General features: G+C 42.4%; 1 protein-coding gene across 2 annotated transcripts in view; it reads left to right on the forward strand.

Moving 5' to 3' along the window:
- The window catches only part of LOC142662018 (transient receptor potential cation channel subfamily M member 4-like), a 132,237-nt gene that overhangs the window by 67,181 nt on the left and 48,469 nt on the right, over positions 1-16,587 (forward strand). For both annotated transcript variants that reach the window (XM_075839829.1, XM_075839830.1), the window contains 3 exons: positions 6,264-6,331; positions 9,315-9,492; positions 14,206-14,386. In XM_075839829.1, coding sequence (XP_075695944.1) covers positions 6,264-6,331; positions 9,315-9,492; positions 14,206-14,386 — 427 coding nt within the window. The remainder of the gene's footprint in view (positions 1-6,263; positions 6,332-9,314; positions 9,493-14,205; positions 14,387-16,587) is intronic.

Raw genomic sequence — 16,587 nt, forward strand, 5'->3', positions numbered from 1 at the left:
CTTCTACCTGCGAGTAGAACTGTTATACACATATATTTTCTGATGTCTCAACTGTTTAATAAAGACATATTGAAACAGAAAAAGGACATTTGTCCATAAGTTCAACCAGGGGAGGGGAGAGGATGTGAATAAAAGGAAGGGGCCGGTGAAAACAAAGAAACCCCCATAAGGCATGAGTCAATCTGACCTAAAAATTCCCTGAACCTAAGTGGCGATCAGACTGGATTAACATCCAAAGCAAGGATTCTATATATTTACATAAGCATTGATGTTTTCAAGAAATCATCTAGTAAACAAGTATTTTAAGGAAAACGAGTTTGGAGAGGTGACTGTTCCAGATTCATCGCTCTGACGGTAAGGAAGGAAGCTTTTATCCTTTGGACCTTTAGTTCTCCAGCCGGAGGAGTACTCACTTTTCTTTTGAGGGGACTAAAAAAGGATCTTTCACTAGTGTAGTAATGCCCTATCTCCTAGCTAATCTAATAGGCGCTGTCATACTGATAACAGCCAAATTAGCATATTTTGAAGAATGCACATAACTTTGCCCATAATAAAAGTTTTTGGGAAAAATGACACTGTAGTTATCAGCATCATAGCGCCTATTAGATTAGTTAGGAGATGGGGAATTAATAAACTAGTGACCAATTCTCTTTAATGCAGAACAGTTTTTTACTGTATTTTTTTTCTCTATAGGACCTTTTAAAAAGTAAATAGTGTGTGTGTGTGTGTGTGTGTGTCCATGTGTTTGGTGCAATTTTCTAATTACTTTTTATTAAAAATTATTTATAATTTTTGAGATACAGCTGTTTTTTTCTCCTGTATACAGAGCTGCTTTATCTTGCGCTGAGACCTGTATCTGTCAGGTCAGCGGCTGTTACCAATCACATCTAAGTTCATAACTTAGATGGGATCAACAACAGATGGATCCTGCGTGTCAGACACCGCTGATACTGAGCCCGTCAGTGCCGCTGACCTGACTGATTCAGGTCACAACGTAAGATACAGCTGCTTTGCATACAGCATACAAAGCAGCTGTATCTCCAAAAAGTATAAATCATTTTTAATAAAAAGTAATTAAAGTTGCACCAAACACACTGATACCCATTTTTATATTAAAAAAAAATGTTTCCAAAGGTGTATGTACACAGCCACATCATACTCCATTATTACTGTGTATTGTTCTATATTTATGTATTTATCACCCTGGAGACAGAATACTGGCAACCAAAGTAAACACGTTGCTTTCGAAGGATGCGGTTAATTGTGTGAGAATGGGGATCAGTTAATTCCCTCAGAGAATTGGACATGTATTCCACAGATCCGTGACTAAGCTGAAAAGAGAGCCAACAAACCAGTCCTACAAGCATTTTGTCAGAACCACGTGAAATAATCCTAGACGTCTTATTCTCGTTCTTTGTACTTCCAGCTCTTCACTATTCACTGCCAGGAGACAATTGCCACTTTCTGGTGCCTGGCTGCGAGTTCCTATTTTATCATGGACATTCCCATATCAATCCTTACTGTGATTCACAAACTGTGTGCATTCACTACTTTGTAGTCGCACCATACAGTTACATAAAGCAATATATTACTATTCTTTGTCAGGGGTAGAGGGTATCTATCCCATCCATCCATCCATCGTAGCACTGCCCAACCATCACCTGAAATGAGAGAGAGAATAAGTTACAGAAGTGAATGAAGTGAATTTCCATTTTCTTAATAAATGTGTTCAAGCCGTAAACCAAGATGGAAGGCGCTAGACTGGTCTGTTTGATCCAGGTATCTTGCTCCTCTAGTCTTCAGCCTTAAACCAATTAAGCATTAAAACTATTGCCTAAACTGCATCAAACTTAAAGGGTATGTCCACCTATGAACATCATTTCAGAGTTTTCACATAGATTTATTTCCATAAAAATCTGTGTCCTTTCAGTGTGCAGCTATCCGCTTATGTTCTGTTCTGTTGTTCATAGGCATGTCTTAAGTTGTAAATACTTGAAGAAACTAGTTTGAGGAAGATCAAATTCCGATTACAAGTCTGCAAATGTGCGAAACACATTATCAGAAAAAGGTGTGGGAGGACCCTAAGGCCTTTACGCTGCCAATCTTCGAACCCCTCTAGTTTACCAAATTCTTTATAAAAATAGTTTCCCCATATGGGGGAGTATGGAGTATACCCCACTATTCCCACCACTGCTTTGGTCCTATCCCAGACCTTATAAATAATAGTAGTGTAGGAAAGCCCGTTCTCATCTCTCCCGGGGCAGATTCTAGAACTAATAATAGCTGTTTCCCACCAGTCACCAGCGAAGTAATTTCCCCACTGCAGTAGATGGTGTGTCCGCTCCCCACACTCTGAGATTCTGAAGCTGCACCACAATATAGTAAAGCCATGGGTTTGATACCGCCAACCCCCCCATCTTCCTTTTGGTCTCTTAAGGATCTCCATACATATCCTTGGAGCACCTCTTTTCCAGATTGGATCTCTAAAGATACCAGTGAGTTTGTGAAAAATTCTGTGGGGGAGCTAGACTAAACAGGGAGACGTGCTGACCACATAATAAAAAGGTATAAGGATGAGCCATCGCAGTAACGAGCGCTCGTCCCCATACTAGCTCCTTGTGGAAGGAGCAAACGAGCACCGATCAACAAGCTGTCTCGTTGATCGGGGCTCACTTACACGGCCCATGTCAGGCCGTGTAATATCACCTTTAAAGAGGCTCTGTCACCAGATTTTCAAACCCCTATCTCGTATTGCAGCAGATCGGCGCTGCAATGTAGATTACAGTAACGTTGTTTTTTTTTCAAAAACGAGCATTTTTGGCCAAGTTATGAGCATTTTTATATTTATGCAAATGAGCCTTTAAATACAACTGGGCGTGTATTGTGTGTGTACATCTGGGCGTTTTTACTTGTTTTACTAGCTGGGCGTTGTGAATAGAAGTGTATGATGCTGACGAATCAGCGTCATCCACTTCTCCGTCAACACCCAGCTTCTGGCAGTGCACAGACACATAGCGTGTTCTCCAGAGATCACGCTGTGACGTCACTTCCTGCCCCAGGTCCTGCATCGTTTCGGACGAGCGAGGACACATCGGCACCAGGTGACAGAGGCTACAGTTGATTCTGCAGCAGCATCGGCGTTTGCAGGTAAGTCGATGTAGCCTCTGTCGCCTGGTGCCGATGTGTCCTCGTTCGTCCGACACGATGCAGGACCTGGGGCAGGAAGTGACGTCACAGCGTGATCTCTGGAGAACACGCTGTGTGTCTGTGCACTGCCAGAAGCTGGGTGTTGACGGAGAAGTGGATGACGCTGATTCGTCAGCATCATACACTTCTATTCACAACGCCCAGCTAGTAAAACAAGTAAAAACGCCCAGATGTACACACATAATACACGCCCACTTGTACATAATGTTAAACACGCCCAGTTGTACATAAGAGGCTCATTTGCATAAATATAAAAATGCTCATAACTTGCCCAAAAATGCTCGTTTTTGAGAAAAAATAAACGTTACTGTTATCTACATTGCAGCGACTATCTGCTGCAATATGAGATAGGGGTTTGAAAATCTGGTGACAGAGCCTCTTTAAAGTAAACTTGCCTCAGTCTGCTCATAGTCCAATCTATTCAGTTCATGGTAACATGGAGGCAGAATCTTCCAGAACATGCAGGGAACAATGGAAGAATAAAAAAGAAGCACGTCTCCGGCTGTTCGGGGAGGCTGTTTGGTGCTAGTCCGGATTAAATTTGACATGACCAGTGCAATTGGTTTAGCCACAGCCCTTTAATGCATCTTTTTAAAATCCAATATACATGGCGGCATTTGTTAAAGAGGCTCTGTCACCAGATTATAAATGCCCTATCTCCTACATAATGTGATCAGCGCTGGAATGTAGATAACAGCAGTGGTTTTTATTTTGAAAAACGATCATTTTTGAGCAAGTTATCTAGTTTCTTAAAGAGGCTCTGTCACCAGATTTTGCAGCCTCTATCTGCTATTGCAGCAGATAGGCGCTGCAATGTAGATTACAGTAACGTTTTTATTTTTAAAAAACGAGCATTTTTGGCCAAGTTATGACCATTTTCGTATTTATGCAAATGAGGCTTGCAAAAGTACAACTGGGAGTGTTGAAAAGTAAAAGTACAACTGGGCGTGTATTATGTGCGTACATCGGGGCGTGTTTACTACTTTTACTAGCTGGGCGTTGTGTATAGAAGTGTCATCCACTTCTCTTCACAACGCCCAGCTTCTGGCAGTGCAGACACAGCCGTGTTCTCCAGAGATCACGCTGTGACGTCACTCACAGGTCCTGCATCGTGTCGGCACCAGAGGCTACAGATGATTCTGCAGCAGCATCGGCGTTTGCAGGTAAGTCGATGTAGCTACTTACCTGCAAATGCTGATGCTGCTGCAGAATCAACTGTAGCCTCTGGTGCCGACACGATGCAGGACCTGTGAGTGACGTCACAGATCTGCACTGCCAGAAGCTGGGCGTTGTGAAGAGAAGTGGATGATACTTCTATACACAACGCCCAGCTAGTAAAAGTAGTAAACACGCCCCGATGTACGCACATAATACACGCCCAGTTGTACTTTTACTTTTCAACACGCCCAGTTGTACTTTTGCAAGCCTCATTTGCATAAATACGAAAATGGTCATAACTTGGCCAAAAATGCTCGTTTTTTAAAAATAAAAACGTTACTGTAATCTACATTGCAGCGCCTATCTGCTGCAATAGCAGATAGGGGTTGCAAAATCTGGTGACAGAGCCTCTTTAAGGCCCAACTGGGCATGTTTTTACTTTTGACCAAGTGGGTGTTGTAAAGAAGTGTATGAGGCCGACCAATCAGTGACCAATCAGTGTCCTGCTCTTCTCATTGTTCCAGCCCAGCATGATCCACAGCACAGTGAGATTGTGCAGTGAAAGAAGCTGGGCTGGAACAATGAGAAGTGCAGGACACTGATTGGTCACTGATTGGTCGGCCTCATACACTTCTTTACAACACCCACTTGGTCAAAAGTAAAAACACGCCCAGTTGGGCCTTAAGAAACTAGATCTAAAATTGCTCATAACTTGCTAAAAAATGATCGTTTTTCAAAATAACCACTGCTGTTATCTACATTCCAGCGCCGATCAGATTATGCAGGAGATAGGGCACTTATAATCTGGTGACAGAGCCTCTTTAAATGCATTTGCATATCTAGGTGCAGCCTGTGGGATGTGTTTAGCACCTACCTCTCCCATGTAACCCCATATGATAAAATTTGCATGTGACATAATGACAACCTATAATCTTGCAAAGCTAACCGTTCGCACGATAGTTTTCTGAAGAATTTCACAGATAGGAGTTTGTTTATGGCTAAAAGATTTCTGCAGAACATACAATTACCATTTTTTACACATAAGTGCAATATGCTGAGATATGCTGGTCTCTGCCACTAGTGAGATAAGGCTGATACATTGTTTTTTTTGCAAGTTCTCATTGAGTTCCACCCCCACCAAAGTCAAATATTGTCTCATTTTTTCTTTTTTCGTCAGTCCTCACTAGACCAGATACTCCCCAGGGGACCGCAGTCCTTTTATATAGTTCTATGTTATGTAAAGAAAGTAGAGCCAGCTGGGGAAGGAGTGGTCCGGGCAGAGTATGCAGGATGTGGCCCGAGACCCATTATTTTACTAATGCTATTGTAATCGATGTTTACAAAGAATCAGTTTTTTTTACAGGAAAATTTTAACCTGTTTATCTAAAGGGTGAGGCTATTGAATGGAAATACTGTGACCTGTTGCACCTCTTTATCAAACTAATGACTCCTAATGGTGGACACAGGCTGCTGTAACCTTTGACTTATTAGGTTGAAGATAAATTCTACTTTTCTGCATACCTTGCACTTTTCTACATTTATTATTTTGTTAACTTGCAAACTTTTGTTTTTATGTAATCACTATGACCTATTTAAATGAATGTTATTACTATGATATAAATGGTGAAGGTATGAATGGTTCTTGTTGATGTGGTCGTCATGTGTCCTTGTACTATACAAGTGACTGAAGAAGCTGCATCTTCTCTTTTTTCTATGGCACAGGCCTCAAATTCCCCCATTGACGTTCATTGATTGCTAATTTTCCTTCACATTACCATACTGGTTGGGTCGTCCTATAGAATGATGTCTAAACCTGTGTTTTATACATGAATAATATATAGAAGACAATTAGATAACTGACTCTGGAAATTCTCATTTCTGTTTTTCTCTTTCTACAGAGCTGGATCCCCAAATTGTTTAAAAAGAAAACATGTACCACATATATAGAGGACAGCAGACCTGGCCGGTGCGTTCGTTTTACTTGTTCGCTTTTGAATTGTCTGTTATTGTATCTTATTTTGTATATTATTGTATACTTCGTGCCATGCATAATCCCTTACACCTGGGTAGATGCTGTGCCCACTAGCCAAAGAAGGCCAATGGCTATCTGGGTGAACTACTCTACGCTTATCAAGCCGAGGGTGGGGTAGACACTTTAGAAACCTACGTACAAAAATCTCACAGCCCCGCAATAAATGCAGCAAAGAGTGCGCTCCTTGAAGTAGGACCGGATCCAAAGTCCCTACAGGTACACACAAACAGAGAAGCGAAGCAGCACATCCAAGAAATGGGAACTTTATTCACCCAATGCAAGTCGGCTCTATTCACCAAATTCTGTTCGGCTTTATCCGGAAATCAATGTAGCGGAGTATGGACTCAATAGAAAGTCTATGAGCTCGTACTCCGATACATCGGCCTTCCGGAAAAAGCCATACGGAAACGAGTGCTTCATCTGCTTCGTTTTAGTGATTGGTGGGGGTCCCAGTGCTCGGACCCCCACCAATTAAAACTTCTGACATGTCACTATCACATGTCAGAAGTGTGTTGAACGTTTAGTTACCCTTTAATAACTGTATTCCATTAGCAGAATAACAATTTTCTTATGTAGGTGGTCATAAAAATGTACAAATGGCGAGTCAGCAATGATGAGTCATCATTTTGCCTTATTACACAATACTAGAGGTTATCCATGTTTAGATTGTTCATCTTATTGAGAGAGCAGCTTGTGTACTAAGCACAGGGTTTTCCCATGAGATACATTTGACGTATCCACAGGATACATCATAAATGTCAGATAGATGTGGGTCCCACCTCTGGTCCGGCACCTATCTCCAGAACGGGGCCCCATAAACCCCGTTCTGTGGCTCTGTGCTCTCCCTGCCTCCTGGCCACTTACTAGTTATATGGTCAGGAGTTACAAAAAACAGCCTAGCTCACTGAGTAAGGGTATGTCCACACGCACTAATTACGGACGTAATTCGGGCGTTTTTGCCCCGAATTACGTCCGAAATTAGCGCCTCGATAGCGCTGACAAACATCTGCCCATTGAAAGCAATGGGCAGACGTTTGTCTGTTCACACGAGGCGTATATTTACGCGCCGCTGTCAAATGACGGCGCGTAAATAGACGCCCGCGTCAAAGAAGTGACCTGCCACTTCTTTGGCCGTATTTGGAGCTGTTATTCATTGACTCCAATGAATAGCAGCGCCAATTACGTCCGTAATGGACGCTGCGTTCAAGCGCCTGCACATGCCGTAACGGCTGAAATTACGGGGATGTTTTCAGGCTGAAACATCCCCGTAATTTCAGCCGTTACGGACGCCCTCGTGTGAACATACCCTGACACTGTTTCAGTAACTCCCATAGTAGTGAAGGGCAGTTACGGAAGCAGCGTAGCATGCGAGCTACGCTGTTTCTGTAACTGCCATTCAGTTCTATGGGACTTCTGGAAACCGCGTAACTCGGCGAGCTACTCTGTTTACGTAACTCCCGACCATATAATCTTTTTCATAGTCGGAATTCACCTGGTTCAGCCGCAACACAGAGCGGCAGAATGGATTTTAGGGTGCCCTGTTCTGGAGGTAGGTGCCCAGAGGTGGGACCCGCATCTATCTGACATTTTTTAAATATCCTGTCATACATGTCTCTCATGGGAAAACCTATTTAAGCCCTTTGAATGTTTCAATAGCCTGTGCTCATAACTTATCATGCATTATAATATCCTATGTGTAATTATGATGATGTTACATAAGTACAGGACTGAGAAATCAATACATGTACAGTAGTAGCACAGTCAATAGATTTTTGACCGCTGCTAATGTAGTGAATTGCATAGGGAGCTCTAGAAAAGTTTGCATCAAAATTGCTTTTTACAAGAATCTTTAGACAATTAAAGCATGCACATATCCGAAAACTAGATCCTGCTGAAGGCATGGGATTAATATTTTTAGCAGTAGTCCCCAACTTAACTGACAGGGTTGTGCTTGTAGCATTCAAAGTGTGCAGGGAAAATTTATTTCTACACATGAAATAAAAAAAATAACATACAGACGTTTCCCCTGCCCTAGCAATGTCCTGAAACGATAAGCCAGTGTTTCCTAATATCCCCTTGTCAAAGGAATTTAAACTAACAAAGCTACCGTCAGTCTCGATTTTGACGGGCCTTGACCTTATTGAGAACTCTCCCACAGGGAGCAGTTCTGATAATCATATTCTTATATAAAGCAATAGCTTATTATGCAACTCTCCAGTATATTTTTGTAGACCGTTCTGAAGGTGCGGCTCCACATTGACAGGAGTTTTATGGGATTTTTAAAACTTTAGCAATGAACTTGTAAAAGCAAATGTTGATTGTAAAGATATTTACATCTACAAGTAACCGCATAAAGGTCAATCCCAGGCCCCTGTTTGTTGTATTGACTCTTTTGTTTTTAAACCTAGAATTTATGTGGTCTAAGGCCTCATGCACACGACCGTAAAAACACCCGTTATTACGGGTCGTAATTACGACCCGAAATAACGGGCGCATAGACTTCTGTTGGCCACGGGTACCTTCCCGTTTTCTCACGGGAAGGTGCCCGTGCCGTTAAAAAGATAGAACATGTTCTATTTTTTTATTTTATGGGCCGTGCTACTATACTTTATAATGGAAGCACGGCTCGGAAAAACGGCCGGCTGCCCGTGGCCGGCCGTACCCGGCCATGCTCGTAATTACGAGTCGTAATTACGAGCACGGTCGTGTGCATGAGGCCTTAGTTCTACTTATTTAACCTATGCCAAAATCCAACAAAAAACATTAATACATAATAGTTTTTCAGAAAATTTGAATATTATATAAGCCGAATTTAAAAAATGGTTTTTAATACGAACCTAGTGAAAAGTATAGGATCTTGTGCAGATGGTTATAACTATAAATGTGAATGTTTCCACTACTTTATTTTGTGCTATAGGCCGGGTCAGTTCTGTCAGTGTGGACTGTCCAAACAAAGTCATGTGTCTGTGGCCATGGAAGACAATTTTGGAGCAGCCATTATGAGCACATGGAATTCAGCAGAGCACACGACTGAAGAGCCCACTGATGCCTATGGAGATATTGAGTTTGTTGGAGCCGGGAAGAAGCATAGCAAGGTGAGCACGGAGTTGTGTTTCACTCAGCATCAACTCGGGTACCTGTAATTGATAGTTAAATGGAGTGTTTGGGATTAGAAAAAAGGTTTTATTTTCTTTCCAGAAATAGCGCCACTCTTTTCCATAGGCTGTGTCTGGTATTGCAGCTCAGCCACATTAAATTGAATGAGGCTAAGCTGCAACACCAGGAACTGCCCATGGAAAAGAGTGGCGCTGTTTCTGGAAAGAAAGCACAACTTTTTTTTTTAATCCCAGACCACAGGTTTCAGCAAGATAATATTTTTTTTTTTTGTATAATTATTAAAAGTTATACAATTTTCCCATCTATTTTCTGTATTAGTTCTTTGCTGTTTTTAAGATCTCTGTTTGCGGTTATTCAGTAGAAACATACATTGTTTACATTTTGTTTAATTCTATCCATGGTCATGTGGTGATCACACAGGTGCATGGCTCGTTACAGTATGTATATCAGAACTGTGTGTCCATCACCTGAGCATGGACAGAATTAAACAAAAGTAAACCATGAATGTTCATACTGAATAACAACAAGCAGAGATCTTAAATATTATGAGGAATACAGAAAGTATATTTGAAAATTGTATAACTTCTAATTTTTACAAAAAAATAACACATTTGCTAAAACCGGACAACTCCTTTAATAGCTCTTGACTACTTTAATATTGTAGTAATTAAGTTTTGAGGATACGAGAATGAATCCATCCTTCTTCCCATTATCGGGATTGTCTCATTAGACATTGGACTGCCATACATGCATGGTGATGGGTAGCTTTATAGGCTCCATGCCCCCGTCCCTATATGATCTATGCTGTAGTTAAATGGGCTGTGTTAACACGGTCCTCCCAAAGAACAAATCTTTATAGCTACTTTCTGCATTAGCTTATAGAAGGGGGGTACCAAGAGGGGGATTTCTCCCTATTACACCCAAATGCCCTTTTAGGACATTTGGATAGGCTTTGTCTACAGCAGAAAACGCCTATAAAGTATCACTCAGGACCATAGTGAGGGGGAGCTGGTAGAGCAGGAGGTGCGAAGGGGGGGGGGGGGCACCAAATCACTTAGACCTGTATGTAGATCCCCTGGCCATGACAAACAGACTTTGTCCGGGGTGCCTTATTCATATGCCACCATCTTTTGGTTCAGATTGAGTCGTTTCATTTTGGCTGATGTTTTGTTCAGTCATTTTTGGTCAGCTGTAAAATGTAACCTTTTACATATTTTTGAGTTGTATAACATCGCTCTCTACGATGTCAGCTATTTTTAGACTCGTCACAAGAAATTTATTAAGCATTCACTGAAACAGCTCACATGTCAGCCATTCAAAACAGGCCGCTGCTAGGGCCTCACGTCCGGGCAACAAGTAGATGTTCCTCGCTTGGCACGATTGTAGGTTTTGTAAAGGACACTATGCAAATGCCTCAGTGTTAGTGTATACGTTACTCAAACATTTCAGCAAACAACTCTTTGCTTATACTTCTAAAGTCAGTCTACTCATGCTGCGCACATGCTGTGGTTTGGTTTCAAAATAGAAAATCTTGACCCCAAACCAACCCTGATTAAAGTGGAGTTTTTGTCAGCAAATGGAAAATCTAACTACTTTTGTTATATATCTTCATTACTTACCAGCCAGTAAAAATTGATGGCCTATCCTCAGGATAGGCCATCAATGGGTCCGACTCCCGGGATCCCAGCCCATCAGCTGTTTTGAAGGGGACGCAGTGCTGCAGCCCCTTCAAAACAGCTGATTTACTGGCTGGGAAACCCCTTTAACTTTTTTCATTTATTTTTACTCAAATGTAATGTAGAAAAAAAACTGTACTGATGTTATATGGGAACCGTTAACAAATTCCTGTTGATGAATCTGTCACTCTTAGGCCGATTTCACACATCGATAAATTTCACACTGTTGAACAGGCCTACATCATACCTCCCAACTTTCAAGCGTTGTAGAGATGGACAACCGACGCGGCGTGCGTAAATTTCCCTGTTAAGCCACACCTCTAACCCCGTCCCATACACACCAAGTTTAGCCCACACTGTATTATGCTTCCATGGTGCCTCCCCACGGTATAATGCGCCCACACAGTATAAAGCCCGCAAGGTATGCCTCCATAGTGCCCCCACAAAGTATAATGCCTCCATAGTGCCCCCACATACTATAAAGCCCTTCTAGATGCCCTCACACAGTATAATGCCCCATATCTTCCCCCACGCAGTAAAATTCCCCTTAGCTGCCCCCACGCTGTAGAATGCCCCTATATCTGGCTCCTATACCCAGTATGCCTTCAGAGTCCCTAATAAAAAATAATACAATAAACACTCAACTATCCCCGTTCCCAGGGTCTTTGCAGTGTATGGCTCAGCGCAGACAGATTCAATGAGGTAACTTTGCGCAGTGAATGGTGGGGCAGGGAGCTGACGGCTCCCTGCTTCACAATTGGATTCAACTAGAACTGTTTCCTGAGGATGCAGATGCAGTTGCCACCAGGATATACCACCAGCTGCCTGGGATACCGCTTGGAATCCAAGACGGTTGGGATGTTTGCCTACAGGTCCGCACCATAACCTGCGACAAAATCTGCTTGATACATGCAGATTATTTTGCAGATTTAGCTGCAGTTTTCAGCCATTGCAGTGCAATGAATGAAATCCACTGTAAAAATCTGCCCTATTTCAACAACAGAAAGGGCATCCTGCGGATTTGAAAACCCACAGCATGTTTAAAATCCATTGCAGAACTTTTATGCTGTTTGTGAATGGGGTTTGTTAAAAACCCGATTTACTTTGATTGTACTGTACTTGCAGAATTCCACCACAAATATGTGATGTGTGAAATAGGCCTTAACCCCTTCCCGACATCCGCCGTATATATAGGGCGCACCCTGGGTGGGGGAATATGGAGCGGGCTCACGGGCTGAGACCGCTCCATAGAGCGAGTGTGTCGGCTGTGTGTTACAGCCGTCACTTCTGGGTAACGAGCGTGATCCCGCTTGTTTAACCCGTTAAATGCCGCTTTCAATTGCGATCGCGGCATTTAAATTACTAAAAACGGGGGGCCCAACGGCCCCCCCGCACCGAGATTGGGGGGAAGCCGTTGGTTGGCACGGCTGCCTGGGGGTCTGACTAAGTGCCCCAGGTCCGCCATCTTTGTACTCCTATGATACCCCAAAAGGGTACCAATATAAACTGCAGCTCGCCCCGCAAAACATAAGCCCTCACACAGCTAAATCGACAGAAAAATAAAAACGTTATGGCTCTCAGAATGTGGCGACAAAACTCAAATTTTATTTTTAACAATCAGATTTTTCCTTGTAAAAGTAGTAAAACATAAAGAAAACTATATAAATTTGTTATCGCTGTATTCGTATTGGCCCGCAGAATAAAGTTAACATGCCGTTTTTACAGTACGGTGAACGCCGTAAAAACAAATCCACCCAGAAGTTTGAGGAATCCCTGTTTTTTTCCTATTCCACCCCACATATATTTCCCACTACATTATATGGTACAAAAAATGGTGCTGTGAAAATCTACAACTCGTCCTGCCAAAAACAAGCCCTCATACGGCAATATTGATGGAAAAATAAGAGTTATGGCTTTTGGAAGGTGGGGAGGAAAAAACAAAAGTGAAAATCCGAAACATGGCTGCGGCGGGAAAGGGTTAAAGAGGCTCTGTCACTAGTTTATAACTGCCCTATCTTCTACCTAATCTAATAGGCGCTTTAATGTAGATAAGTGATGTGTTGTTAGGTCAGCTGCAGAGGCTGTCTGCTAGCTCCGCCCATTGGGAATCGCTGGCGGCAAAACCCATTTGGCTAGCCTGCAGTTCATTTACATATTGTTTAATAAAGACTGGGCAATATCTCATCAATGGGGGGAGGGCACAGAAGTAAGCAACCACCACCGCTGGACTCGGACACAGCGGCAATCATGTGAGTCTAATAACTCACTTTATAGGAACTAGTGACAGGTCCTCTTTAAGAACCCTTGAAGCCAAAATAATTTATATACGCGGCTCGCATGGACCAATAGAAGTATATGGGGCAGTACAGACAGTCCGTGCTTTTTGCGCAGCGTTTGTCCGCTGCGTAAAAAGCGCAACATGTTCAATATCTCTGCGCCGTTCGCGCATCACGCACCCATTGAAGTCAATGGGTGCGTGAAAACTGGCTGTTTCGCGCAACAGCTGTCAAAAGGATGAATGTAAACAGAAAAGCACCACGTGCTTTTCTGTTTACAAACATCCAAATGGCGTGTCATAATGATGGCGGCTGCGCTAAAACCACGCAGCCGCGCATCATATTCTGCTGCCACACGGAGCTGTCAAGTGGCTTTTGCGCAGGCAAAACGCAGCGTGTTTTGCGTGCGCAAAAATGCCACGTTCGTCCGAATCAATTATTTGGATATTAATCTCTTAATAGTCACACAAATAACAAATAGAATAAAATAGAGCTATAGTTAAAACTAAAATTAACAAGTTACCCTGCTTGTTGATGGTTTCCAGACAGCAACATTTCCAGACAGTAAAAATATAAAAAAGTGAAAATATGTCCTGGTTGACATCATTCATTCTGTATTTAGTTCTACAATGAGCCTGAATTTAATTTTTTGTTCTAATGGTACATTTTGATATATTGCATGTTCACTTGATTATAGCAATATCTAATTTTATGTATTTGCTTTTGCTTCTTTTTACAGTTTATTCGCTTATCAAGTGAGACGGACCCCTCTATCGTATACAATCTTATAACTCATAATTGGAAGATCCCACCACCAAACTTGGTGGTGTCTGTAGTAGGAGGAGATGGTGACTTTAAAATGAAAACATGGCTGAAGGACATCTTGAGGAAGGGATTGGTCAAAGCAGCACAAAGCACAGGTCAAATGTCAATGAGTCTTAAATAAATGGAGATAAATGATTAGTTCGTCAATAAACTATTTATGGTTGCCCCGGGGCATACATAATGAAAAGAGTGGGGTCCCTTTCTGGGGCTGGTGGGTTTCACTACACCCCAAGGCACCGGAGTCTGAAGGAAACTTGCTTGCCCCTCATTTCATTTTCATGATCCATGTGCTGATTCACCACACTCTTGTTGGCTAACCTTGTGGGACCTTGGATGAGATGCTTCCTGCACAGGATCTCATCACCTGTTAATATAAGGGATTATACCTACCAAGACTGGGCCTTTTCAATCCAGAGGTTTATAGAAGCCGTATGGGCCACTTCTATGGTACGTGATGTTGCCCCATAGTGTCCTAACTTTGGTTCAGTAGAACTGTGGGAGTTTTGGAAATTAAAAATGTATAGGAAAGGAAGTAAGGATTCCTCCAACACAAGTGTAAATGAACATTATTGACTGAGATTTATACTTTGACGGGATAAAAACTACTTTTTGTACCTGTATCTACTCCTCAAAAGTAGCCACATCATGGACTGGGACATTTTATACAACTATTTAGAATATAATATTACACTGTGAAATTTGTGATGGTTAGCAGTTCCTTTAGTATGTGGCAATAGTTGAAAATGACAAGAAATGCCAATGCAGAGATAGTAAAGTGTAATGAAAAATATGGTATGAGTAGTTGTGCACTGGATCCCTGCTGAAGACTCCTCGCCCAACTTTGGTGTTTACAGAAAAGAAAATGACTGTTGTGCTCTGATTAGTAACATGCATGTAAATGGAAGAGCTGGTTTGTTCTATCCATTAATGACTGTGAAATATACGGTATTTTCGGGGCTCACACCGTTACAAGGTTTTTTTATCTGAGTGCGGTGCACAGAACTGCCTTATTCTGCCTATTCTTGTAAGGAAGATAATACAATTATATAACTAATAACCAGAATCTTTAGAAATTGAAGGGAAGGCTTTCTTGAAATGAAAGAATTCAGTGACTCAAAAACTTTTTGATTCTGACAACATATTTTCCAAAAGCCTGGCTCAACTACATACCCCCCAACTTTCAAGTATTGCAAAGGGCGACAAACGATGCGGCGCACGTAGTACGGCGCAACAAATTTTTCCCCTGTTAAGCCACATCTCTAAACCTGCCCAATCCCCGCCCATACACACCCAGTTCAGCCTACACCGTATCATGCTCCCATAGTGCCTCGCCACAGTATAATGTCCCCATCGAACACCCCACACAGTATAATGCCCCCTAGTGCCTGCCACACAATATAATGCCCCCGAATGCCTGCTACACAATATAATGCCCCCATTGCTGCTTCCCCACAAAGTATAATGCTCCATAGTGCCTCCCACACAGTATAACGTTCCCATTGGTGCCCCCATACAGTATAACGTTCCCATTGATGCCCCCATACAGTATAATGCCCCCATGGATGTCCCAATACAGTACAATGCACCCATAGCTGCAACCATACGATATCATTTCATAGTGCCTAATAAGAAATGTAAAAATTAATACTCACCTAGCCCCATTGCCATGACGAGTGGAGGAGATCCCTCTGCTCCTCCAGTCTGCGCTATGGGCGCAGAGAGGCGCGATAAAGTCACTGCATTGCGCTTGTCTGTGCCAAGCAGCCGATGGCCAGCATTACATAGTGAACAGTGAAGCAGCGAGCTCCATACTTTTGGATTCAACTGTATTTGCATTCTGAGAACGCAGATACAGTTGAAACTGGAATATACCACTGGCCTCCCAGGACAGTGGGACTCTTCCCGGAATCCAGGGCTGTCCCGCTGAATCTGGGGCCATTGGGCTGTATGCAACTATATAGACCCATCCTCATTTATTTAGGCTTCACAAGCAAGAAGAAAAAGACACGGCACTCACCAGGTCCGGATTTTCTTCACTTTATTTTCATAATCCTGTTCCTTAAAAACCACATTGGCTACAAGGACACAAATGCAGTACTCCCAAAGACTGGCACAACAGCAGTTTCACGTCACATGACGCTTCATCGTGGTGCCTGGTTTCTTCCATAAAAAAGGGATTGTAAAAAGCATTCACATCCTTTTAAGGAGCCTCCTATTCAGTACCTTTCCCTGTCCACTTCCCAATTCCCACCCTTCAGACAATATTTTTAACCTGTGTACCACCTTCCTATTCAAA

This window comes from Rhinoderma darwinii, chromosome 10 (genome assembly GCF_050947455.1).
Source record: "Rhinoderma darwinii isolate aRhiDar2 chromosome 10, aRhiDar2.hap1, whole genome shotgun sequence".
In the NCBI taxonomy this organism is placed as follows: domain Eukaryota; kingdom Metazoa; phylum Chordata; class Amphibia; order Anura; family Rhinodermatidae; genus Rhinoderma; species Rhinoderma darwinii.